The 27,187-nt window shown below is 46.4% G+C and overlaps 1 protein-coding gene across 2 annotated transcripts; it reads left to right on the top strand.

Moving 5' to 3' along the window:
* The first annotated feature begins 128 nt into the window (after positions 1 to 128).
* LOC139333287 (N-acetylglucosamine-1-phosphodiester alpha-N-acetylglucosaminidase-like) lies at positions 129 to 17,731 on the top strand. 2 transcript variants are annotated; one of them, XM_070965556.1, is made up of 12 exons: positions 129 to 297; positions 2,548 to 2,753; positions 3,170 to 3,437; positions 6,207 to 6,346; positions 7,350 to 7,458; positions 9,647 to 9,775; positions 9,904 to 10,109; positions 10,752 to 10,799; positions 12,105 to 12,233; positions 12,408 to 12,539; positions 13,601 to 13,682; positions 15,721 to 17,731. In XM_070965556.1, the coding sequence occupies exons 1-12, from the start codon at positions 215 to 217 to the stop codon at positions 15,953 to 15,955; spliced, it is 1,767 nt and encodes a 588-aa protein (XP_070821657.1). In that variant the 5' UTR covers positions 129 to 214; the 3' UTR covers positions 15,956 to 17,731. The 2 variants fall into 2 exon arrangements, with proteins under 2 accessions (XP_070821657.1, XP_070821658.1); XM_070965557.1 differs by lacking the exon at positions 2,548 to 2,753 and having other exon boundaries at positions 165 to 297.
* Positions 17,732 to 27,187: the final 9,456 nt, after the last annotated feature.

Genomic DNA, 27,187 nt, shown 5'->3' on the forward strand with positions numbered 1-27,187 from the left:
GAATCAAATTTAAGTCTGACTCATTTTTACTTTTTTTTTTTTTAACTATATAAAATTTCTCATTGTGGCGGTCCGCCAACAGTAGGCTTTTATTTTGTACAGTGACCGGAAGTCGTGTGTTTCATTTTGTTTACTTTGACGCCGTGTGCTAGCTGGATGATGTGGTGACCAGCAGGAGGCGAGGGGAGTTCGGAAGGCTAGTTTTCCTCCTCATATGGCAGCAGTGTCGGTGAAATGTCCGTTTATATGGCAGCTTCTGTGGCTCTGCGTCCGGCTGTGCGGGACCGAGAAGACCCGGTAAGCCCGCCGGTTCCTGTTTCGGCTAGCTGCTAATGTTAGCGTGCTAGCTGTTAGCCGAGCCCAAAGATTGAGGAAGTGTGTTAAACTTGTTTCGTTCTGTTGTGACAGTTGAGTTCGCTCGATCACGATGTTCGTTAGCCGTTAATGACTCGACGGGTTCGTGCTAACACACCAAACACACACATTCACGCTAACCTCTCTCTCCAGCTGTTGAGCAACAGCAACCAGGATTTAAACTCTTATCAGAGTTCAAAGTTCACAGATTTGAGTGAGTGACCTCAAACACGAAAGGCCTTCAGTCCCTTCATTTCATCAAACTTCCAATGTGAGTCACGAAGATACACAACAAGACGGATAGTTTTATTTCATGTCACATTAATGGCACCCAGAACATTTTTAGCCTTTGCTGTGTCTCAGTGATTAATAAAAATAATGATTTTAATAATATTTCGAGTCAGCTGTGAGGAGACGGTTTGGCTTCAGTCTGTCAGCGCCGCTGCAGGTGCACTCTTCGACCACACGGCGGCGCTGTCAGATCAGACATGACTACACACAGTTCATGAAACAGAAACCACATCAGCCAACATGACAAACATCAGGACACTTCATGAAACGAAAACAGGTCCGTTCTGTTTGACTGCTCGACTGTTTATTGATGAATCTGCTGATTAAATTGATCACGTCGAAAAGACCAGACAAGATTTCACCACCTCAGATAAAAGTTTCATGCCACTGTTTTTTTCTGCTGTAGGTTAATGAACTCCTCCTGTTCTTATCTTTAAAAGGTGAACAACACACCATGAATTTTTGTGTATGCAACAAAATCCAGAAGCAAAATCCTTAGTAAGGAGAACGCAGTACGTGTACTTCTTAGAACAAACTTACTCTCATAGTGCTGTCTGTGGAGGGACTGTGAAGAGCGTGAGCGGCGATACAGGAAGTGAACGTCAGCTGTCGAGGCCAGAACGTCTTCAGCTCGACAGACCGATGCAGAAAACGACCTCCATGAGGAGCAAAGAAGCACACAATACCAAATCATGCAGTCAGAGCGGCCAGTCAAACACAGGAAGGTGTTCGAGGGCGAGAATCCATCTGAAGCGAAGACTTCGTGACAGCTGGGCCGCTGGTTTGTCTGCAGTCCAGCTGAAAAACAAACAAACAAACAAACAGAGCTGTAAACATCACAGTTATTCAGATTATTGATTGTTCTTTAAAAACAGACAGGAACCAGAATTGTCCCAAAAGTACGAATCGTTTCATCGAGAAGTCATTTATTGAACGAAAAAGCCAAATATTTTCATTTCCAGCCTGTGAAGGCTGAAGATTTGCTGCTGATTCGCTCATTATCTTAATTTCTTTTCCATTTTTGACCTGAAAACTTGACCCGTTGTTCAACCTTTGAGAGTATTAACTGTAGTTAAGTTACAGCGAAGCTTCTCCTTGAATCCAGGAAGTTTATCATCATTATTTCTGAAGTATTTAAGGTGGAACGTTTCCAAACCGTCGTTGTTGTGATGTTTTAAAGTGCCATTCATCAGGAAAAGGAGCCCGCCCCCACCGCTAACGGGCGTCGAGTCGCAGCGAGACGGAAAAAAAACAGAAAGTCAAACATGAAAATAACGAGGAGGCGTGTTGAAGTGTTTTGACACGCGAGGCCGGAGAGAAACCGCAGCTCAGCGCGGTGGAAAACACATTCCTCCATGTGATGCAACCAGGTTTGACCAACGCGGGCTGTGATGAAATCCACCAACACGAAGTCTGACCCAACACGGGATTTACGGCCAACGCGCCAAACAGATTCCACTTGGACGGCGTCCTCCGAGGGAAAGTCTGTTTTTAGTTGTCGTGGGAGTGTTTGGCTGTTTTTCTTCCCCTTGGCGAGTCAGCAGATCTGGAGGAAGACGCGTCAGACGCACGCCTCGTTATTTTGACTTTTCAGAAACAACGTTAGCAGCAGAAAAGGTTGACGTGTGAGAGCTGGAAGCAAAGAAGCATCGACGCGTTTGTTTGATGTTTGATGATCCAACAGTTCACACCTGAAGGCCGATGAGCCAAAGCAAACAGGAAGTAAACAGGAAGTGCACAGGCAGGTGTGTCAGTGTGGAAACACCTGGTGCAGCTCAGACCTGCTGATGGTCGTCTCAGTTCTGTTCATTCATGTCATAAACAAACACGGTTGTTGTTGTTGTTTTCCTGTTTTTGGAAACATTTCCTAAACTGCCTTCGCTTCGTTCTCTGTCCTCGTAGCGTCTCGATGGACGATGACGTCCTCCTGCCGTACACCCACGCCCACGGCCCCTCCCACTCTCACCGCCACGTCAGGGACTGTCAGCCCGTCGTCCACGGCAACGTCACCCACGAGGCCTGGCCCGCCAGCCGCCATGGTGGGTCGGCGGTGGCTGAGTCCTCGGTGTTCGTGACAGACGTGCCGGGCAGCTCCAGATGGGTTTACGGTCAGTGATGGAGCGCAGCTACAAACTGATTGATGCTGAACCTCTGATTTATTGATCCATCTGTTTGTTTGTTTACTCTCTGACCTCTCATCCATTCATGCAGCAGCGCCGCCGACAGGGTCGAACCTGAAAACGTCAGCGTGCTTCCTGTTTAACAGACACAGAGTCAAATGTAATGCTGCCACACAGAGTTTTTAATTCCTCTGACGAGAGCATCGGGGAGAAGATGAGATATTTGTGGGCCGTTATTCTGAAGCCTGTCAGCGTTAACGCTCATAAACGTTTTCCAACAGACGTCCAAAATGAACACCTGAACCTGGAACAACACGTCTCACCTGTCATGTCGGTTTGGGGTTTGACTCGGCGTCCGTCAGGCAGCGGATGTTTCGTCTCACCTCGCTGCGTCTTTTGTCCAGGTCACATGACGGTGGTCCGCGACCCGCTGAGGACGGTGTCAGTGTTGGAGCCCAGCGGGCCGGGCGGCTGCGACCTCCATCAGAGGGCCACCGTGGAGGAGACGGCCAAGGCCGCCGGGTGTCTGTACGCCCAGAATGCCGGCTTCTTCAACACCCAAACGCACCAGTGTCTGGGCAACGTGGTGAGCGACGGCAGGAGGGTGCAGGACAGCGGGGGGCTGCAGAATGCCCAGTTTGGGATCAGGAGGGACGGCAGCCTGGTGTTCGGGTAAGAGATCAGTGGTCATGACACGAACACGGAAGTGAAATGAGTAAAAGTAAAAAGTAAAAAGAATAAGATCAGGTATAAGAATTAAAACAGCGTGAAGAAAACGTATAGCGGTCAGCATGCCAGCAGCTTTTATTTTGAAAGGGCAAAGGCACATTGTTAGTGAGGGTTATGATCTGTGTTGGAACATGTCTTAAAACACTGAGGAGAAACACCTGAACACCTCGCCACCTCCTCTCTGCCTCCTCTCATCCTCCTCTCCTCTCTGCCCCCTCTTCACCTCCTCTCTGCCTCCTCTCCACCTCCTCCCATCCTCCTCTCCGCCTCCTCTTTGCCTCCTCTTCGCCTCCTCTCCGTCTCCTCTTCGCCTCCTCTCTGCCTCCTCTTCGCCTCCTCTCCGTCTCCTCTTCGCCTCCTCTCTGCCTCCTCTTCGCCTCCTCTCCTCCTCCTCTCCGTCTCCTCTTTGCCTCCTCTTCACCTCCTCTCCGTCTCCTCTCCACCTTCTCTCCGCCTCCTCTTCGCGCACCCTGACCTCACGGCTCGGCGGCGTCAGCCTCCTCTCAGTCAAACACGTGGCATTGATGACTTCCTGTTTGCGTGCAGCAGTAACATCGGTGAGTTTAGGAACAGTTGGCGGATGATGCGTTCATGTCAGCGGGACGTTCGCCTGTTTTCAGGCTGGAAAACAACAAATTCTTCTTTTAAACATCGCTCAGCGAAAGCGATCCAAACAGTCAAAACAGAAGGTTCTGAAGTCTGGACTCGTCCTCAAGGACACGCCAGGATATTTATAAAAGCACTGCACCCCCACAAACAAACACAGCTCATCTCTAAACCGGGAAAAAGTTGTTTGTTTGATAGCTGAGGTCAGTGATCTGCGGCATTCCCCCATGATGCAACAGTCTGTGGTGTTAAAGTGGAGCTGGAGTAAACCTCACACACACACACACACACACACACACACACACACACACTCCACCGTCCTTCAGCGTGAGACGAGCTGTCCTCAGCCTGTCCGGCCTCTGACTTACAGTAGATGATCCGGCTTCTTTCAGCCGAGCGTCTCAGAAATGTCCCCCTGAAGGTCCATCGTGCTTTTATAGCATCAGATTGTTGGAATTCACTGTTTGCTGGATTTAAAGCCAGAAGTCAAAGTTCAGCAGCTCAAACACTGTTTTCACTTCAGTTCAAGTATTGATTTTTCGGATTCTATTGATCGTCTTTGAATCTGTCCATGCTTCAGCTCTCAGCTCCATCCTGACTGAACTGATGGACTCTGTCTTTGTATTACGTTTGCATATCTTATGTCCAAGAGTTTGTGTCCCTGAGGTGTACGTACGTTCAATGCTGCTTTTACCTGTCATTTCCCAGCAGCCTTCACTCCGGCTCAGGGAGAGACGGATAAACTCTTCCACCACATTACAGTTAATTTAATATAATGATGGAGGAGGTTTGTGAATATTTAGCTGAGGATGAGGATGAGGATGAGGATGAGGATGTCTGTCAGGGCTGAGCTCGTCTACCTCTGTGTACTAATACTCACAAGTCCTGCTTTCTAAATTTTACTTCAAAAATACTGCCACTAAAATACACTAAGTACCAAAGCTATGCAGAATGTCCCATCAGAAACATGAATATGAGTCAGTAAATAAGTGAAGTAAAAGCATAAAGCGGCACACAATGGAAATACTCAAAGTACAAATACCTCAAGGCTGTACTTCAGTAGGCAGGACTCAGTGGGACACTGCAGTGGACAGGGGACATCAGTAATGTCCTGAGCTCCAGCTGCACTCGTCCCAGAATAACAACTCAGAGTGTTTGTGGAGAAATGAGCTGGTTGACCTCCGTTTGGAGTCAGTTCAGGTGAACAATAGAGATAAAACTGGGCCTAAGCTGGGCCTAAATGTCAGGCCGGGACACTCCTGTAACTGAGACAGGGCAGCGCAGGAACCAGCAGACAAAGTACACAAAATACCAGCAGCACCAGTTCAGCAGCTGGTTTCTGCCTCCACCACACGTTAACTGGAGTTATTCTTCTAAAAACACACTTTGGCTGGCTGTAATTTAGGGTTGGGTAATATGAGGTGAGGCCGTCCCTCTCCCCGAGTCGAGGTCACATTGTGGGAGTAAAAATAACCCAGAAGTCACGGCGGTCTCACTTGTATACCTGCACCTGTGGCGCTGCCACCCAGGAGGCGGGGCACCCAGGTGCTCCTCATCGAACTGCTCCTCGTAAACTTTGACCTTTGTAAACATTACAGCTGCTGTAAACATCGTGTTTATTGGCTTTATCATTGTCACTGTTAACAGGTGATCATGCTAACGTTAGCGTTTAGCTCACTGATGAGTCACCTGCAGTGTGGACACAGTTTGTTTTTGTGTCTCTGTACTCGAGGACAGTGTCTCCTCGTAGCCATGGCTCACTGATCCTGGATTCCCCCCCCCCCCCCCCCCACACACACACACGCAGTAGAAGGTGAAAGGTGAATGCACCTGTGCTGCCTTGTTGATGAGTCACCTGCAGTCTGGACTCAGTTCATCTCTCCTCTGTTTGTAAGGGGGAGACGCTCTGTTCTCTACGGTGGCCCTGAGGGTCAAAACACAGTGACATTTTAGAAAGCATGACATTTCATTTCAGATGACAGAAAAGGAAGGATCACACTTGTTTGTGATTGGACAGAACCCAAGACTCCGAACGAGTGGTGGCAGCGGCTCTTCACATGTGATGTCCTGATTTCCTGTCTCCCCTCCCTCCTTCATTCCACGCAGGTATCTGTCCCAGGAGGACGTTTTGGACCAGTCCAACCCGTTCGTCCAGCTGGTCAGCGGTGTGGTGTGGCTGCTGAGGAACGGCGAGGTTTACATCAACCAGAGCATGACGGCGGAGTGCGACAAGACCCAGGAGACGGGTACGTCCTGTGTCCTCACAGGCAGCTTCCTGTCTCTGGCCAACCAAACGCTGCAAGAGCAGTTTTGACAATAATCTTAAAAGAGAGGGACGAATGAATCAGAACCTGCTGCAGACCAGGTTCAAATCGAACTTTATTGACATCAGACTGAATACACCTGGTCTCTGGAACAGAAGCTGTCCAGAGGACATCAAGGTTTTCCCTGAATGTCAGCTCAACAGACTGAGTTTCAGTCACTCCCCAGCACTTCTCTCTGGAACACCCTCCCCTGGTCCAGGATCAGCTCACCTGACCTCGGCCCAGGCCGGCGGGTAGGATCTGGATCAGCTTCAGATCAGCAGTAATCAAGTGTAACAGTATCTCAGAGCGCCGCCACGCCGCGTTTACATAACACAGAAACCCGTCTGTGACCTGACGTGACCCAAACACTGCGCTGCCATGTTTGATTAACAGAGACCAGAGCGAAACTATGTTCACATTAACATCAGCCTCATGACAGCAAACTGGTTAGGTCTGTTCACGCAACAGACCTGTTAGGTTCAGACACAAAAACCACTCGGCTAGGCTCAGGAAAAGATCCTTTTTGCCTTAACATACCCGGCTTTGTTGCCCTGAACATGGCCGATAAATGCCCTGACGTCTGGTTTAAAGTTGGCGTTTTTGTTGCAACAGACGTGGCTGAAATATCCTGACGTTTTGTTAAAAGTACCTGCTGTCGTCGCCTCAAACATGCTGGAAAATGTCCTGAAAATACGGTCGTCAGCTCATTTACACACACTGATAATCTGAACTGCGTCGCTGTGATACATGCTGTAGAAACGCTGATGTGAAGCCGTGCTCAGCAGAAATGTACAATGCCAACGCTTTATTCTGCCGAGGGCGGCGAAGCTTTCCTCGTGATCTCCAGCGTGGGCGGTGATGTTCACAGTATGATGTAATGTCAGTCTGAATGACATCATCAACATAAACAGGCCTTGCATTGAGCGTTTTTTGTTTCTCTCAGGTGTCTTCCGCACTTTTGTGGATGTGGTGTCGGCCAGGACGGCGGTGGGCCACGACGCCGAGGGCAAACTGATCCTGGTTCAGATAGACGGACAGACTGGAATAAGAGGGTAAGAGCTGATCAGAGCCCCGCCTCCTCAGAGTCAGATGGAGGTTTTAAATAAACGCTTCGTACCTACACCCCCAGTACGTGGATGAGGGCGTGAGCCTCCCTCTGGCGAGGAAGACGAGAGCAGAAATAAATATGATAATTTATTCCATTTAAACAAAGTGGCTCACAGCCAGTCAATACAAAGCGCCCGAGCAGGAGCCAAATGTGCACAAGCAAAACAAGCTCTGAGCTGTTTTCTGTCTCTTCTAACGAGCTTCTGTAGATTTGAGCTCGTCCTGATGAAAAGGAAACACGACTATAAACCAAACCAAGCAATCAGTGCATGGTTTTAAAGCTTAAAGCCGCAGACTGGCAGCACTTTTCATCACAGGTTACAATTCATGTAGAAACGCACGTCTAAGAGGATGAAAAATGCTAAAAAACGAGAGAAACCAGACGTCAAATCTAATCATCTGAAGCCTCAAAGAATCCAGCTCAGCCGTCTGTTTGCTTCAGGATCCTTCGATGTGACAGAGACAGCATGTCTTTACAGGATAAGAAGGACAGCAGTGATACTTGTCTCAAGAGACGCTGAGATCAACGAAGACGTCCACAAAGTTACCGAGTCGCCGTCGACCAACCTGTAAAAACTGCAGTGGAACACAAAAGAATAGTTTTGCAATGATAGAAAAGCTAATTTAGGAAAAAAACGACGTAAAAAGACAAAAAACAGTCGACCGTCGGCTGCAGTGAGTGCTGGAGGCGGCTGGTGTCGTACATGTGAGGAGGCTAACGCAGCCCTGTGATGAAGATTACACATTTTTCTCAAATCCACATGAAACATGTTGTGGAAAGTGTCTGTTCTGGGTGTCTGGAGTTTGTAGAGAGCTTGTTACAACAGAGACTCATTTTATGAAATCCTGTAAACTCACAGAAATCATCCGTTCATGTCGTGCGTGATCCAGTTTTAGTAAGAGTAAGTAAGAGTTGTAATAAGAGTGAAGTATGTGGCTGGGCTGCTTGGAGGGTGGAGGAGGTGATGGAGGGAGGTGCCACAGAGGGTGGAGAAGATCAACAAACGGATGGTGAAGTGATAAATGGGGTGCAGTACAGAGCATTTTAACCCTTAAAGTGTTGGTTTGTGGGCTGAACTGATGCTCCAACAGGCTCAGCTCACCCACTAAGACCTCTCCACCAATCGTTTGTATTGATCCACCCCCCCCACCCCCACCCCACCCTGCGTGCAGCGACCTGCAGCACCTCTGGAGGTCAATGCATCAGCTTTAATGATCCGGCTTAGAAAAGCACAACACGTCTGAACATGTCCGCCGCGCTCTGTGCGTCTCCGCTCGATGAAACATGTGAAATCAGCTCGGACCACACGGCGACCCCCGGACTCACGGACCGACCCCCATGAATCACAGAACATGAGTCCATAGCAGAGAGCCAGAAACCAGTCAGAAACCAGTCAGAAACCAGCCTGAAACCAGTCAGACCCTCAGCGCTGAAATATGACCTGATGACCTGAATAAATTAATGCTAATTTCACTTATTATTTAGGAATATGAACCAGTGAGCACAATGTTTCACTCTGAGAATTTAGGAAAAATGTGATCATAAAACAAGATTAATGACGCAAAACCTGAATTTGTTCATATTGTAAAATTTGCAGCTAAAATCCAGCTGACATGAAGTGAACCTGTTTCTCGGCTCCTTTAGCAGAAAACTAACAGGTGATGATGAATAATTCAGAGACTTTTCTTTGCCTGCATGGTGGCACCAGAGGGAAGGTCATATGACCTAAATCCAGCCGGTTTGACCTCTGTACGGTGGCCACTGTAGGACATCTGAGGACGTCTCTGCTTGTCTGACTTTGCTCAGTTTTGGTCTGGTTGTCAACATGCTGACTCTTAGCATGTAGCATGGATCATATTAGCATCTGTGAGCACTGAGCCTTTCATACATAATGTCTGTCATCTTAGCTTGTTAGCATTTCTGACGCCTGTGTTCACAGCGCAGAGGTGGTCGTGTGAGTATCTGTTTAGCTTGAATGACGGCCATCATGTCAGGGGACCAGTGGACCCTGTAGGTTTAATCCTCAGGGGACCATGAATGTCCATGTGACGGACTTGTGACGGACCGTCTGACCGTGTTTGTCTCCGTGTCGGACTGATCCTCTTTTCCTGTCCTCTGGTGTCTCTGCGCAGTATGAGTCTTTGGGAGATGGCTGAGTTTCTGAAGCAGTACGGAGTCATCAACGCCATCAATCTGGATGGAGGCGGGTCTTCCACTTATGTGACGGACGGCTCATTGGCCAGCTACCCATCTGATCACTGGTGAGCCAATGAATGCTTCAGAGCCTTCTTCTTCTTCTTCTCTGCCATGAAGCAGAAGCCGTGTTGTAGTGATTCTTTTAAGCTTCGTGTCTGGACCTGCTCACTGTGTTGCCGTCCTCCCCTCGCAGTGAATCGGACAGCAGGTGGCGCTGCAGCCGCCGCGTTTCCACCATCCTGTGCGTTCACCAGCCACGCTGCCAGCCGGCGAACTGCAGCGGACACGGAGACTGCGTGGACGGACGCTGTCAGTGCCAGGATGGCTGGCGGGGGCCCGCCTGCGACTCTCTGGTGTGTCAGCCGCTGGCCTGCGGCCCCCACGGCGTCTGCACCACCAGTACGTTTATTTCCTGTTTGTTTTATCCAGTTAAAGGCTTTTTTAACCAGGTGGTCTCTGCAGGTGTACTAATGATACTTTGGTGTTTCTAATATTCAGTCCTCCTCATTGATTGAAAGGGTTAGAGACTCAGTAAAACCTTCATGACTGCGTTAGTTTAGTGTACTTTATAGTAGTACTGTAGTAATAGTAACGTCACAGGTACACACACAGACGCCGTTATGCTAAAAGCTGCTTTTAATGGTGCGACTTGGACTTTTTTCTCATGTGTGTTCCCAAAATCCTTAATTTGTGTCTGTAATTTCACCTTTTTTAATTTTTTTCAAGCAGATCTAATATTTTACTTACTTTGCAGATTCAGATTAACAATAGAAACTTTAATCAACAGTTGAACTATGATGTGTTGCTTCAGTCAAAATAAAACTTTATTGATACCAGGAGGACGTTCACAGCTTACCCAGCAGCGTCTGAAGTAATTATATGACAGACATTAATGCATCAGTGATTATTGAGCCGTTCTACTTGTAGCAGAGTATTTGTACTCTGTGGTTACTTCAGTAAAGTATCTGAGTACTTCCTCCACTGCCTGCCTGCTGACTCGCTGTGTATCTGCACTGAGTGTCTGTTTCCTGTGTGTCACAGATGGTTGTGTCTGTGATGCTGGATGGAGAGGAAAGAACTGCAGCCAAGGTGATGAGGAGCCGCACACACACACACGCACGCACGCACGCATGCACACACACACACAGACTCACACACACACACCCACACGCACACACACACTAGCTTGTACAGTTAACCATCTGTTTTTAACCCAGAGATGTTTCAGTAGAAAGATTTTAGCAAACTCGACTTAATGTTAGCGATTAGCGACTGAGCTAACGAGCTAACTGACAGCTAACGCTTCTTCCTGTACTCACTTTCCAACATTTCCTCTCAAAGATAAAAGAAAAAGATGGTGTCGTCTTTAACCTCTCAGGAGTCATCTGTTGGAGAATGTTTCCAGCGGCTCTAATCATACGTCTTAGAGGTCAAAGGTCGCACTCTGAGAACCTTGTTTACACACAGCTTTGCCTGCCATTAAAAGCAGAAAAGCCTCAGAGGAAAGTGGCATTAAATCCACAGATATCTTCTCGAGCAGCGTCGCCCTCAGCGCGTCAGGTCACATCCAGCTTTCTCAACTCGATTAATGAGATCATGCTAGACAAGCAGCAGCTGCATGTGCACGGACGTAATGTGGAAAATAAAAACCTGTGTACCGCCAGCTATAAAACAAACACTCCAAAATAATTCTGTGCAATTGATTTTTAGCTGAAAGTAAAAGATTTGTCAGTGGCAGCAGTAAACAGACAGAATATTTGAGCAAACCTCGGCAGCTGGTGTGGTCTGCTGTGGACGTGCAGATCGGCCTGTTCTGTGCTGCACAGACTGGTGAAACCAGGAAAACCCGGTGGTTAAGCTTTAATCACAAGCAGCAGACAGTGTTTGTAACTGTAGACGTCTGGGCTGAGGGGGGACGTGGATGGACGGAGACGTTTTCAGATGTCCAGTAAGACGTTTGCTCGTTGTACCTATCAGCTGACAGAATAAGCATTAGCACAGCGCTAACAGATTCCTCACACATTCGTCCTTGAAGGGCAGAAGTGATTGCTCCTGCTTTACTTTGTGTTGTCGTCACTGTCGTCATCACAGGAAGTCCATGAAACGTAGCTGTGTTTCATATTAATTACTTTTTATTAACCCTGCTGCTGGTTTGACTCACCTGTACTAACACCTGTGCTGTAGACTGAACAGTTTTTAGCCAAAACATTGTTAGCCACGCTAGCAGCAGAGCAGTGTCACTTGGTTTGGTCCAGGCTAAAACTAAAACCTGTTAAACACTAGCATTTAGCATCATCACTGTGAGCATGTTAGCGTGCTGACGTTAGCTTAGCATCCCTGAGCGCCTCGGCCAGCTGCTGTTATGCTAACACCGGTTTCTTCCCTTATTTAAAGAGTGCCTCCCAGGTTTCTATGGTGACGACTGCAAACGAGCCTGCACCTGTGCTAACGGCGGTTCCTGCGACCACGTCCACGGACGCTGCACGTGCCCCTCTGGTTTCCACGGCGACACATGTGAACAAGGTAGAAGTGCGCCATCTTATAAGCGTCTCTTTACCAAAACTTGACCTGGACGTCCGTTTATCCAAACCCTACAGACGTTTAGTTCTTCTCATGGCAGACACTGTTTTTTTTTTTCAGTTATTAAAGATTTGGGTTCACTTCCTGTCAAACTCTGAACCTGTCTCTGTGTCTCAGCGTGTCCTCTGGGCTTCTTCGGCCCGTCCTGCGCTCACGAGTGTCACTGTGACGACCTGTGTCCATGTGACCCGCAGACAGGAAGCTGCAACGCCACACTGCGAGGAGAGAGCAACTCCACCTTACACAGAGGTGCACGCACACACATGCACACACGCACAGGCGTCACATGGTGGTTGTTACTTCAGTCTTCATTCACTGTCCTGATTCGCTGCTCAGAACTGGTTTTGACATGATTATCTACCTGCAGCATCGCAGCTGCTTCCTCATCCTCATCCTCACTCATACATCACACAGGGAGAGATTACAGTGTGTGTGTGTGTGTGTGTGTGCGTGTGCGTGCGTGCGTGCGTGCGTGCGTGCGTGCGTGCGTGCGTGCGTGTGTGGTATTGATCCTCTCCGCTAAAGCAAATAATCATATATCCCAAATTATCAGGCTGTGCCTTTAATCAGCTGTTCAGACTGACGAATCGTTTCTTTAAATCAGTCGCTCTCATGACTGAAAGCAACATTTCAAATGTTGAACAGGATTTATTTCACCTGAAGAAAAGACAAAGCAAAGTTTAATCTTGGTCATGGAGTTCATGGAGGGATTTGTACCAGCTTCATATAAATATTGATCTGTATTAATGATCTGATGTTTTCGCCTCTTTCATTCAAATCGTGAGAAAGAGAATTTCAAAGAGCAAAGCTGAGATTTAGCTGGTGAAGACAGCCGTGCTCAATGTGTCCTGGTATTTACCCAGCTCCTCTCCTCTTCTTCCTCCCCTCCTCTTCCTCTCCTCTTCTTCCTCCCCTCCTCTTCCTCTCCTCCTCTTCCTCTCCTCTTCCTCCTCTCCTCTTCTTCCTCCCCTCCTCTTCCTCTCCTCCTCTTCCTCTCCTCTTCCTCCTCTCCTCTTCTTCCTCCCCTCCTCTTCCTCTCCTCCTCTTCCTCCCCTCCTCTTCCTCTCCTCTTCTTCCTCCCCTCCTCTTCCTCTCCTCTTCTTCCTCCCCTCCTCTTCCTCCCCTACTCTTCCTCTCCTCTTCCTCCTCTCCTCTTCTTCCTCCCCTCCTCTTCCTCTCCTCCTCTTCCTCCCCTCCTCTTCCTCTCCTCTTCCTCCTCTCCTCTTCTTCCTCCCCTCCTCTTCCTCTCCTCCTCTTCCTCCCCTCCTCTTCCTCTCCTCTTCCTCCTCCCCTCCTCTTCCTCTCCTCAGCTGGACACTGTCTGGCCAAACAGATGTTTACATCCTGGAGACGAGATGAAGAAGCTCACAGAGAGCAGCCTCATCTGACAGAGTGAGTGTCAAAGGTCACACACATGCACACACACACACACACACACACACACACACACACACACACACACACACACACACACGTGAGCGTGCACACACACTCATACAGTTTGACCTTCTGACCTCTGAAAATCATCACAGTTTTTTCATTTTGACACGTTTTGGCTCAGAATCCGTCTTCAGAGCGGCGTCTGGACAGCAGCAGTGAGGTTACAGAGCAGAAGCTTTGTTTCTTGTCCTCAGTGTTTGTTTGTCCACAGTCGATGGACGCAGAGTTTCTCTCTCACATGGAGAAAACGTGCAGAGCTGAGGTGTGAAATCGTCCCAGTGAGCCGAATGTTAAACGTCCTCCTGCCTCTCGAGCACAGATGTGACACACTCAGCTCTATCAAAATAAAATCAACAATCGTCAAACTCTCGGCGGCTAACTTGAAGTTTTTGTTGGCGAGGAATCGCAGCAGTTTGATGTGAGACGCTGCAAAAGGGGAAATGAGCTCCGTCCTCTGAGTCCAGGCCGGCGTTTGGCTCCTCGTCTCTCCTTCACATGCAAACGAGGACGGGCGCATTCATTAGCCTCCTTACCTTTCACATGCAAGTGAGGAATTGTTGGCTGTTGCTATGGTTACTGGAAAGCGCTTTGTGGACGAGGACCTTTATTTGGCCAAAAGAGGGACACGTTTTAGCTGAAGCAGGGGAAGACGGTGTGTGTGGTGGGACGGCGGAGGGTCACTGGACGTCCACTTCAGCTGGAAGAGGACTGCTGACGTAGCTTAAAGCTGCTCTGGTGACTCTTTGGTGTTTGTCAGAATCAGAAAATGGTTTTATCGCCTGGTAGTTTCACACAGCAGGAAGTCTGTGTTCAGTGGTGCTAAAGGTCTCAATGAACAGTAAGAGGCAAGAAAAACATGCACAGCAGCAAATTCAGAGTGTCAAATATCTGTTTTAAGATGAAAAAAGCTGCAGCGATTAAAATAAAGAGGAGGCAAGGTGCAAAGTATTGACTGAAAATGTGCAGTACGTGAAAATCAATAACCAAAGATTTGAGTTCAGTCATCAGTCGCTGTGCTTGATTTCAGTTTGTTTCTGTGTTTCCTGATCAGCTGATGTTAGTAAGAGGAAACTGTCCTCCTCTCTTCTTCTCTTCGTCCTCCTCAGGGATAAAAGCATCTCTGAATATTGACTGTATGTCAGATGTCAGTATGAGAGTCCAGATTGACTGCAGTGACTTTAGCGCCTCAGAGATTCTTCAGCAGCTCCTCTGGTGTAAAAATAGGCTCGTCGTGTAAAGATAGAGGAGAAGATGATCTGCAGCTGAGGCGTCCTGCTCGAGCTCTCGCTGCTTCTGTGTTTATATGCACTTCCTGTTCGTGACCAGTCAGCTTTCTGCAGGACTCGATTTCTCGATGGCCTGTAGCTGGTCTGCGTTTGTCCTGAAGATGGTCGTGCATACAGAGTAACTGTAATCAGCTTTTCTACTTGTGCAACATGCAGGACGATCCTCGTATTAAAATATGAGTCCATGCAGGTGAGATGCAGCTTTATTTCATCCTGGGAAAATTGTTTTGCAGCAGTTTGAGTACAAAGTCAGACAGTGTGAACATAATGACGATTGATCAACAGAACATTAATTGGGAACTTTTTCAGATACTTAAATTAATGGTTCTGGTTATTTTCAGGCCAAATATTGAAGGTTTGTAGCTTCTCAGACGTCTCAGTTTGTTGATTTTCTTTGTGATAATGAAATTATAAGTAACCTGAAGATGCCACAAAGAGACGTCCAATGAATATTTTTCACTGTATCCTGATATTTTGTGAACTAAATGACTGATCAGTAATTAAGGAAGTCGTTTTCAGATGAATCGATAATGTCTTAACATTTTATTTCATTCCATCACGTTTGTCCCTCTCCAGCTTCCATACCAATACAGCTCGCTCTGATCTGCCTCTTTGCTTCATGTGACGTCGGCCATGTTTGTAGTTTTTCTCGCCGAGCTGTGAGAACGACTCGGATTCGTCTAACCTGGTCCGTCTCTCCTCAGGCATGCCTGGCTGGCGATCACCTGCACTCTGGCCTCGCTGCTGGCGGTCAGCCTCCTGGTTCACCTCCTGCAGGCGTGTCGCGGCTCGGCGGCGGCAGCTGACATCCCCGCACGCCGAGACTACACCTACGTCCCGCTGAACGACATCAACGGAGCCCCTTCAGGAAGAGACGCACAGACGTACACGAAGGGGGGTTTCGGGTTGGACGACTTGGACTCTGACGACGAACTCTGATCTGCGTCCCGCTCTGGGAGGTGGTGCACGTCAGGAGGACAAGGACTGAGGACGCTCGGCCGTTGGACAAAGAGGAGCCGCTGAGTCTTGGTGGATGGACTCAGTGTCACTCTGCTGGTTGAATGTAAAGTTCAGGCTCTCTGAAAGGGAACATAAAGGCTGAAAACAGCAGGTGTGTGTCTGTCAGATGTTCGCTTTGACCTTCACGTGTGATCGTCCTGAAAAGAGGTCAAAGCTTTACTTTGACTCCAGCTCCAGGTAGGACAAGGTCTTTCAGCTTGTTGTCAGGGAAGCTGGTGAACTTTGACCTCTAAGTAGGGTTTCTTTGTTATCCGACGATCTTTGAGCTTAACTCGGGTTTTCCAGCGTCGCAGAGCTGGTTCACTGCTCGCTAACCTGCTTCAGGACGCATCAGCGACACGGCGCCCTGAACCTGAGCAGCTTCATGAGATCAGACTAGAACGAGCCAGCAGCATCTGAAGGGAACGCGGCCATCGCTGCTGTCATCATGCAGACGTGGTTTCATCTAAAGTGGGTTGGAAAACAATAAGACGCCTCATTGGCCCGACTGCTGACCAATCAGAACCCTAAAGAAGCTGTCATCATTCCTACGGGATCCTGGTGAGGACAAAAGCAGCGAGTTTAGTGACAAGTGCTAAAGACCAATAGAGACATTTTTAATGTATCAATAGAATGATGATGTCAGAGATGAAGATGAAGATGGACACGATCACATAACAGGCAGACAGTTTCTTTGATAGACATCACATCTACAACAGATGATCAGATGACAGATCAGCTGATCTGATCCTCTGTGACACAAACTGACCTGAGAACAGCTCAGATATTTCATGTTCTTCCTCATCAGCTTCACTGATTTCTGTAAATATCTGCTTATTGTGAATCTGATGCAGCGACACGTTTCACAGACTGAAAGATGAGGAACGCTCCAGAAACACCTGTTTGGATCATTCCACAGGTAAACAGGTGAGAGCATCATGATTGGGTGTGAAGGGGCATCATGGAAAGGCTCATTTGATCACAGAGGATGGAGCGAGTTCACCACTTTGTGAACACATGAAGGATGAAGGAGATGAACACATGAAGCTGCTGTCAGTCAACAGTTTGATTACTGGTGATTGATTCTGGTTTCACTGGTTTTACACAGCGTCACGTCGTCTTTGGATTCAGGTTTGTTGTTGGTTTATCGCAGAAGAAAAAGCAGAAAAATGTCTCAAGCCGTCATTTATCTGAGAGTGACTCTTCTGTTTGTGCAGCCTCTTCGTTGATTCTCCTTCAGCTTCACTAAACGTTTGTTTGTGCCGCTGCAGTCAATCCCCTGAAGGTGTTGCTGGATCACAAACCAGCTTCATGATATCCAGGATCTCAGCGGACCAAAGACAGCCGAGAGATGAACTCTGAACTCTGAGGGGAAGGTGTCGCTGAGGTTTTTATCAGACAGTTTTCAGCAGTTCTGGATGTTTTGCACTGAGTGAATGTAAAATCACCATGAGGTCAAATTCTGAGTCAACGTTAGAGAAGCGTCACTTTCGTAGTGGAGAAGCCGCAGATATTTGAAACTTCTCTGTTGAAATGTGCCAACTTTGTACCTCGTCAAGATTTCTTACTGTTCATTAAAAACAAAAAAACTTTCTGATGTCATTTGTGAATGTCACCAAACTGTAAACGTAAATATCAGGATTCGGCTTTAAAAGATGAATCCATCCCTGGTTTGAGTCTTAGCGCAGCACCTGTTTCAGGTTTGATATGTTGTAGTTGATCAGACACGTCAACCTCAGACATATTTTGAGCTTAATGCTAACCAGGTAGTATACTTATGCTACGTGCTAACAGAATCACTAGCATGCTAACACACTAATGCTGATTTGGACATAAAGCTCCTTCAGATCCGCGTCATGACCCGCCCTACTCTGCCTCTGATTGGCTCGTTGGGTATGTTGGTTCAGTCAGACACAGCCCAAAATGCTAATGCTATTGTTAGCAAAACATACTTGACCTCTGAAACAGTATTTTATTTAAAAAAAAATGAGACCAAAAAAAGGAAACTCTTTCCAGAGCTTTCACCCACACCATCTGCTGAGGCCTGAGATGTGATTCACAGCTCCGGAAAATGCTAAGAGGCTAACGTTTTTCTTATCTAACTAATGATGTTGTTGCTCAGTTTAGAATGTTGACTTAGCATTAGCATTAGCAACAGCATTGTTGTAACAGCTTGTTAACGTGCTAATGTCAGTGGGATAAGATGCCCTGTTCCATGAAGCTACTGTTAGCATGTTAGCATATATACAATAAGCGTGCTGATGGGACGGCGGATCACCAAAGTCTTTAGGATTCGTCCTCTTGGGAGCAGGAAAGCTTGACGAACGGGGACGTGTACCAGCGCTTCCTCTCACAGCTTCATACCTGTCGCAGGTGTCTGACCAGGTGTTCTGCTGTGCTCACGACATCAAAACAAGCTGTGAAGTCAGTTTCAGCGGCTGCTGTGCTGCTTCTGAACTCTTTTATGTATTTTACGTGAATGAAGCGATTTTAGAAACACTTCAGTGTCCAGTGGGAGAAGAAAATGAGCGTCTTTCCGCCTCGCTGACTGACTGGATTCTGTCCTTTGCCGTCAGGTCGCCCGTTTTCCAGTTTCCTGCTTGTTTATGTGAAAAGTCATCCACCCTGTGAAGTCCAGGTCAGCTGAGGCTGGCGCTTCACCTGCAGGTCACTGCACCTTTAAGGGTATTTCTGTCCACTATCAGTTCGCTGAAGCGTTGACATGACCTCTGACCTCCAGCTGTCTGCCGCTCACTCTGACAGCTCCATGTGAAACTGCTCGTTCTGCTTTGACTTTGGAGCCGTTTCACTCTGTTGAAGTGACATGAAGGTTTTATTCCTTTCTGAAAGGAGCTTTTCTTGGTACTCATGAAACTGCAACCAGTAACAACCTGCAGTGCAAAAACAAGGAATGAGTTTCCAAAACAGCCAAAACAAAGAGCCTCCATAAAGAGCTGTTCCCATCATGCCATCTGAGCATGGTGCTATCAGATGATCGTGCTCACTTGACAGACCAGTGAATGCTCGCTGAAGGGGCTTCTTAAACTTAATTTAGAAACTTGAGCTTCTAAATGCAGAAACGCGTTTTTCTGTCTTGAAGCAGTCCAGCACAGTTATAAAGGAACAGTTTGACATTTTAGGAAACACACTGATTAACTTTCTTGCTGAGAGTCAGATACAAAGATGGACGCCACTGTCATGTCTGTACGGAAAACTTAAGACTGGAGCCAGTTAGCATAGCGTAGCTTAGCTTAGCTTAGCACAAAAACTGGGAACGGGGGGAAACAGCTAGCCTGGTTCCTACTCGCAGCTCTAAAGCTGACTAATATGTTTAACTTGTTTGTTTAATTTGCACAAAAACTGAAGCATAAGGTCGCTTTAACGTGACAGAGCCAGGCTAGCTGCTAAGCTAAGCAAAGCTAACTGTCTGCTGGTCATATATTTAAAGTTTATAATAAGTGTATTTCTGAAAATGTTGAGCTGCTCCTTTAAAAACACTCGCTGGAGCTTCAGCTGTGGGTCAGGAGGACGTTTTGTGGCGTGTTCGCCGTGAACCACAGGAGAAGAGGAAGATGTTGGCGAGCTTTGAACCAAACCCTCAGGCATCAAAACATCCGTTTGATGTCCCAGATACGATGGGAGTGACGGGCTGCATGTAAACACACGGCGAGGCGTTCACAGACCGGTTTGACCTGCAGGTCAGACGTGCGAGCGTCATTCCAGCAGCTGAAGAATCAGGTCAGCTGTTCCTCTGTGACACGCCGACAGACGTCTGCACGGAGAACCTGTCAGGAGGCGTCTTCTGCCGCAAGCTGCTCACTGCTCGCTTCCACAAGTCTTACATCAGCTGATCTGAAGAGGACGAGCGGCAGAGTGCTCTCCTCTCCTTGTGTCCTCTCCTGCTCTCCTCTCCTTGTCTCCTCTCCTGCTCTCCTCTCCTTCTCTCCTCTCCTTGTCTCCTCTCCTGCTCTCCTGTCCTTGTCTCCTCTCCTGCTCTCCTCTCCTGCTCTCCTCTCCTTGTCTCCTCTCATGTCCAGTGGAGGTCGGATGATTAATGGAGGTCGTTTATCTGAGCACCATTAACAGTCGCTCTGCAGCAGGTTCAGTAATCCTGTTTGTGATGCATCGACCAACACGAGGCTCCACTTCATTCTGTTTCTCCACAGTCGTCCTCCCTCTGCTCCTCTGCTCCTCCGCAGACTCGTCAGTAATCGTCGATCGTTTGCTTCTGCCTTTGTGATGACAGACAGAGGAGCGACCTGCTGAGGTCTTCCTGCCTCCTGCTCTGACAGTTCATGGCAGCGGCGTGGAGTCAAAACAGAAGTGATTCATGGCTGTGTGAGATTTCACACGAGAAGAAATAAAAGTCAAAATACACAAAGTAGGAGAAAATACAAATACTGCAAAAAGCAGATTTCACTGCGCGATTCACTCTGAATCTTCTCTTTCTGTATGTCTGAGTGACAGCTGCGGAGAGCACGAGCGTGCACAGAGAAGGGGCTTATGGGTAACTGAAGGTCGCAGAGGAGACGACAGGAAAACCTCCCAAATCTGAACAATGTGAAGCACGTTCAAGGCTGATTTATTTCTCATTAAAGAGTCAAAGAGTTAAAATACAGTTTTAGAAGCAGCATGAAATAGAAATATTCAAGTACAGTAAAGTACAGTTATGTAAAAACTATATTGAAGTACAGAACTTGAGTAACTACTTCCACTTGCAGCTGTGGCTGTTGTCCTCAGGAAGTTTCCTCCCTGCTGCTGCTTTCCTCACTTCCTCCTGTCAGGAAACGTTCGAGCTCATTTCTGTAGAAACGTGTCTTTAAAGGTTTGACCATCAGCGTTTCTGTCGGTGTCGTCATGACAACGCTTCAGAAGGCATCCGAGGATCCGTCCCTTCTGGATTCAAGTGCTCTTCTTCACTTCTGGAGGTGATCTTGTCCTTCGAGGACAGGCGAGAGCTTCAGCTGCAGGTGAAAACAAAGATCTGTCCTGACCGACGGCGTCTTAGCTGAGTCACATGCTCAGCAAACATCCAGGAGTTCACCTGGAAACCAGGAAAGAGACTCGGGTTCATCAGGTTTACCTGTTTTCATGGTATCGTGTGGTGGAATCTCAGTGCTGTGTCCAAAATTGAGGTACTTGTACACCACTTCACACCAGTGTGAAGTATTGTAGTTTTTACTCAGTACATGTCTTTGACAGCTTTAGTTTTCTTCATTTTCATGTTTCCTGCAGGATGAATACTATAATACTATGAATACTATAGTAAATGTAGCTGATTATACTTACATACTTGTACTGAAGTAAGGTTTTGGATGCAGGACTTTGTGTGTTTTCACAGTGTGGTATTAGTACTTTTACTTTGCAGTGAAAACGTGCAGTGATCCAGTCAAAGCCCGTGAATAAACTTCTGGATGAACCTGTGGACCTTTTGTCTGTCTGTTTGTGGGACGTGTCCTCGTTTAAAGTGCTGGACGTCTTCGTCAGACTCTTTTTTTCCGAGCGCTGACTCACTTTCTTTCTGCTCTTTGCTGAAGTTATTTTGATGGAGAAAGGAAACAGGCTGCGTTTTATGACCTCACCTCTATTATTAACTCGCTTTATGAGCTGAGGGCTGGAGGGCGGCCAGCAGAGGACGAGCTCACCGAGGTGACTGACAGGGCGTGAAGAGCCAATGACCTGCAGGCTTTCTGCAGCTGATCCCGCCTCCCGCTCAGCTGATGCAACTCAGGAGGGAGATGTCACTTTTCTCATTTTCCCTGCAGATTCAGGGCGTTTTCTGCACAACAGCAGGCTTTCAGGAGCAGCAAGAAACGCTGACAGCTCGTCACCGCAGAGCGTTTGTGGTCGCACGTCAAAGCTGATCACGAGTTAAAGTCGCACTCCACCCAAAATCAAACACTACCTCCACCCTGCGGACCTGTGGCTTCCTCACTGATGAGGAGCAGCGTCAGCTCATGTCAGTAACATGGCCAAAAGTTTGTGGACATCTAAACATCGTCATCATCCAACATCTGAGGAAGTCCTCTGACTTTTTACTTCATTAAAAGCAGTAATACCACAGTGTAGAAATACCCTGTTACAAGTCTTAAATTCTGACTTTAACTAAAAGTACAAAAGTATTAGTAGCAGAATACACCTAAAGTATAACAAGTATAACAATGTATTAATGTATTAATGTGCTCATCGTTCATCGTTAATGTTGCAGCTGATGAAGATCCAAAATCATACTTCATGATTAATTTGTCGATACTGATTAGAATAGATTGAACGTTGGTCATAAACTGAAGGATTAATTGTTCCTTCATTGGTTCTTCTACTTCTTAAGTAATGTTTCAAATGCAGTATTTTTACTTGTAGTGAAGTATTGTCACAGTGCAGTACTTGTACTTTGACGTAAAGGATCTGAGTACTTGTGTGTGCTGCCGCTCCTGCAGGCTGTAAAGCCGTGAACCCTCACGCCGCAGAGGTCAGTGTGTCGCCGCCCGGCCGACATTCCTCTGCATGTTTATGTCCCGCTGAACCCTGACGGACATAAGTCATCACCATGGCAACTGTCAACAGCTGGAGGAGGCACTGCAAACAGGCTGGAGAGGCTGTGAGTGTGTACAACTTCAGAGACGCTGAACATGAAGGGATGAAGATCTGAAAGCACAGAAAACTATAATACATGATCAGATAAATGACTTGAGATCAAGCGTAAATCAGTTTTCTTTAGTTTGAAGCTGTTTTGATGCAGATTTGTGCATCGTTGATGTCTTTAAACAATGTCCTTAATACAGTTTTTACTCCACGACATTTATTTTAAAGTTTTTGTTACATTATTAATATGAGGTGATTAAAAAATACATTTTGGATTGTTACGCATTCAACTACCAAACAGCACATAAAGTCATTAAAATCAGCTCCGACCATCTGAAACATTAAATGATGAAGACATTAATGCATGAATATCTAGAATCTTAAAAAACTTAAAAACATTTTGAATCATGAATTTGAGTATTTCTACTCAGTGCTTTCAATCAAATGAAATATTCCTCATTGATTAATTAGCAGGTGCTTTTTAGCATGCTAACGCTCACATACAACAGTCACCATAAACATCAGCGTTGTTACGGAGAACATCTTGTTTAACACTCTAACATCTTGTTTTGTACTCTGTCACACAAAAACATCTTGTCACTGTGATAGAAGGCCTGACTCTTAGCCCTGAGTCATAAATATCATGTCCCCAGAGACAATCAGTAGTGGCAAACAAGATGCCCATGGCACCTCTCCTCCTTATTTATGATGTCTGTAATATTATCCTCACGCCGGACACAACACACAGACACACATATGGATTACTTATCACATGGTTAGAGGCTGGTACTTGAAGATGTCTAGAATGTCCTGAACTGATTAATGTACTGGGCTGGTCAATCCCAACTCCTTAAATGTGAACGATTGTCTGTGAACGGGGCTCATTCTGGCTGAGATCCTGAGGGAGCTCTGTCAGTCTGAGTCCAGCGCTGCATTGCTTTACCTGTGACCTACAATAAATACTTTGACTGTGAACTGAAGACTTCTCCGGACCGTTCTTGAGCTTCCAATAAAGAACCGAGCTTCAAAGCTAACAGCGTGTTAGCATTGACTCTGAGTGTGTTAGCATGCTGCTGTTAGCATTTAGCAGCCCCACAGAGCTGCTAGCTGTCAGTGTATTTGCATTTTGAGACGTTTCTCAGAATTTTGTTCCACAAAGAACAAACTACCGTCTTTTCAAGCACATATGAAGCGAGTACGTCAGTCTCCTTCATCCTACGCAGAGGAGTACGGTATATTTATTACTCAATCAGCCTTCAGTCGTTGACCCCTCTGTGCTCTCACAGGACAACATTGTGTAACAGCGACAGTAAACATTAGCCAGATTACATGAAGGAGCAGCAGAAGGAAGGCGGCCGTGGATTGTTGTGAGCCGTCACTTATTATTGTCGGCTAACAGGACATTTTGTCCACGACGCTCCCACACAAAGTACTGAACACCTGGTGTGATTCATCAGTGCTGTAATGAAAGCTAATGAGGAAGATGTGACGTGACATGAGACCGTCCATCAGCAGGGGACAAACGTCCCCTGAAATGAACATAACGTGAGTTTCCTTCACTTTGGAAAATAAAGGACAAACTGCTTCAATCCAGTGTTATTCTACTGTTTCACCCCAACAAGGCGCTCAACACTTCCTGCCTGTGGCTCCAGCTGCAAGCTCATTGGTTCCTGCTGATGTTTGATTCCTCACTGCAGCGTCTATCAATCAAACAGGAGGAAGAGGAGCTTCTGTTGGGACTATTTTCAGCGGCGGATGAATCCATGTTTGGTGCTGTAGTGAGTGCTTGTGTGTGTGACGGAGTCAGAATAAATTAGTGTGTGTGTTCATGTGATGAAGGACCAACAGTGAGGCTCACTGAGGAGTTTGAGTGGAGGTCAGTGGCTCAGAGGAAGAAGATCAATCAGCTGTGATTCACACTGAGCTGTTAGCGGTTAGCAGAGGTTTTATTTCAATTTCAATTCAATTTCAATTTTATTTGTATAGCGCCAAATCACAACAGAAGTTGTCTCAGGACACTTTCCATATAGAGCTGGTACAGACCAAGCTCTTTATCTACAGAGAACCAACAATTCCCCCATGAGCAAGCACTTAGAGACAGTGGCGAGGAAAAACTTCCTTTTAACAGGCAGAAACCTCAGACCGGTTGGGTGAGAGAGGGAGAGTGAGACAGACAGACAGACAGACAGACAGACAGACAGACAGACAGACAGACAGACAGACAGACAGACATGCAGTCAGAGCATTATGCATTATCTTTATTTTTGTTCTGTCTTACTATCGTTATCACAGGTCTTGTTCTCCATAGATTTTACTATTTTATCATTTTTATTATCATTAAATATGGACGATGCAGGCAGCTGCACTGGGGGCCCTCCAACGTCATAAACTGACATGTGATTCAAACCTTCACCTTTAAAACTTCTGTCGTATACAGATATGATTGATGACTGCTGTAACACGTTTTATCTTGCTGATAAGCCTGAGAGACTTCGGGGTGTTCCCAGGTTTCCTCGCTTGTTTTGTCCATCCCTTTAAACAACAAACAATCATCAAAAACGCAAAGTAAGGAAAAACACGCATTTTCACTGTGATGTCATCTTTCCCAGAATCCAGCAGTGTTTTCCAGTTGTAGTTTCAGGCTGCAGGTCAGGGTTCAGTGGAGGTGATGTGATGTAACGCTATGGAAAGAAAACAGGAAGGGAGCGGTGAAGGACGTCTTATCAGGGCTGTGATGCCTGAACTGCACAGGTGTGACCTTGTTTTTTGGGAATGGAAAAATCTAGAGTAACATGTTGTCTGTATGCTCTGCTCATGCTTCTGTGTGTTTTTCCACATGCATGAGTTTGTGGAAAGATTCTCACAGAAAGCAGCTCTGCACACAAACCAACACACTGTGACACGCCAGCGTCGGGGGTTCAATTCCCGGGCCGTCTCTGCAGGTGGACAGCGTTAAACTAAAAAAGCCTTTTTGAACAGTTCAGTTTTGATTGGTAGAGATTTCATTCTGTAAAACAACAGAAAATGAAAGCTGAGTTCAGCTCATCGCTTCATTGTCCTGCAGGAGAAACCGCTTTTTGCAGCAAGACGTATTAAATATTAATATAAAATATGAAAAGTGTGTAAATTATGCACTTAATACAGGAAAAAAACACCATAAACATGTAACAAATAAGAATGAAGAGGAGATAACTTGGTGATGATGGGAGCCAAGAGGAAGTTGACTGTATAATAATTTCATCTGAATTTTATCTCGAAAGCATTTATTGCACATGGAACAAATGCAGGTCAGGGTTCAGTGGAGGTGATGTGCTGTAACGCTGTGGAAAGCAAAGAAAGTTTGTGCCTCATTTTCAGAAACGTCTCCTCAGATTTTTACACAAAGAGTTCATTTATTTTTGTTAAATTCACATATAAAAAGAAGAAGGTCACCGTCAGGTCAAGGTGATAAACAGGAGGATGTGGAGGCAGCGACACCAGCGAGGTTAAAGGGTTAATTACCCTACGGGACCTTTAAATCTAATACTACTGGACGAGTATTATTTATTAATGGACCGTCTTTAGTGTCCCCTCTGGTCCATTTATCAAATGGTAAAAGAAGACAAGAGGGAACATTAAAAAATCTAAACATACAGGATCGATGCATCCGAGACAAAATATGGGAAAGACTAGCAGGATGGAAGCCGCTAGCCTTGTTCCTGCTAACGCTACGATGTCTCCTTAAACATGTTTACATCAAACCTCTTTGGGGCTGCTGGCTGTTGTTTTTTTAATCTTTAGACATAAAGCTACGAGCACATCCTGAACCTCACAACAAGCTGAAGAGTCCACTTGATAATACCCCTGGTTCCTTGTTAGCTAGCAAGCTATGTTTTCCTAATGCTGCAGCTTGAATCAACTAAAATAGCTTTGAACAGTCAGAATGCAGCTTCCCTCATTTTTCATAATGTCCTTGGTTGTCAGTCGTCACCGTTTTACCACCACTTATTTCTGACATCACCTCTGCATCGTGCTAAGCTAAGCTAACAGCGCAAATGATCGATTTCTACACAGTTCAGAGATGAAACTGATAATCAGCTTCTCATCTGGATGTGGAGAAGATAAATAGCTTGATAGCAAGTTATGCTAACATTAGCTTGATGTTAGCATGACTAATTCCTCAAGATATTTTAAGGGCTTGAAATAACTCCTAAAAAGATGTCACAGTTTTTGTGTGACTTCTGTGGCTGAATTTGGCTAAATTTACTGTGGATCTTGTCTTTTTTAAATTGATTAATTTTCTTTTTACTTTTGAGAGAGCTACGCTAGCAGTTCCAGCCTCTATGCTAAGCTACATGAAACATCCTGGACCTTCTTGTGTTTTCTCACTGCGCTGAAGGTGGAAATCATATGTTTCTGTAAAGTAATGAAAACTGTTTTCCATCAGAGTAAATCTGTGTTTTGTTGTGTTTGACAGGTGTCCACACCCAGGACATTGGAACTACATGTCCTCATGGTGTGGACATGCAGGATGAGTAACTTCCTCCTTCCTGCGCAGTCGCTCTGTTCTGATTTAAAGTTCAGTTTTTCAACACGTGCACTGAAGAACTG

Source organism: Chaetodon trifascialis, chromosome 7, assembly GCF_039877785.1.
Source record: "Chaetodon trifascialis isolate fChaTrf1 chromosome 7, fChaTrf1.hap1, whole genome shotgun sequence".
Lineage (NCBI taxonomy): Eukaryota > Metazoa > Chordata > Actinopteri > Chaetodontiformes > Chaetodontidae > Chaetodon > Chaetodon trifascialis.

What these genes read in the sequence shown, in the direction of transcription:
- LOC139333287 (XM_070965556.1), top strand. Translation starts at nt 215, where the DNA reads ATGGCAGCAGTGTCGGTGAAATGTCCGTTTATATGGCAGCTTCTGTGG. An exon ending in TGCGGGACCGAGAAGACCCG is followed by an intron (nt 298 to 2,547) that starts GTAAGCCCGCCG and finishes CTGTCCTCGTAG; the next exon opens with CGTCTCGATGGACGATGACG. An exon ending in GACGGCAGCCTGGTGTTCGG is followed by an intron (nt 3,438 to 6,206) that starts GTAAGAGATCAG and finishes CATTCCACGCAG; the next exon opens with GTATCTGTCCCAGGAGGACG.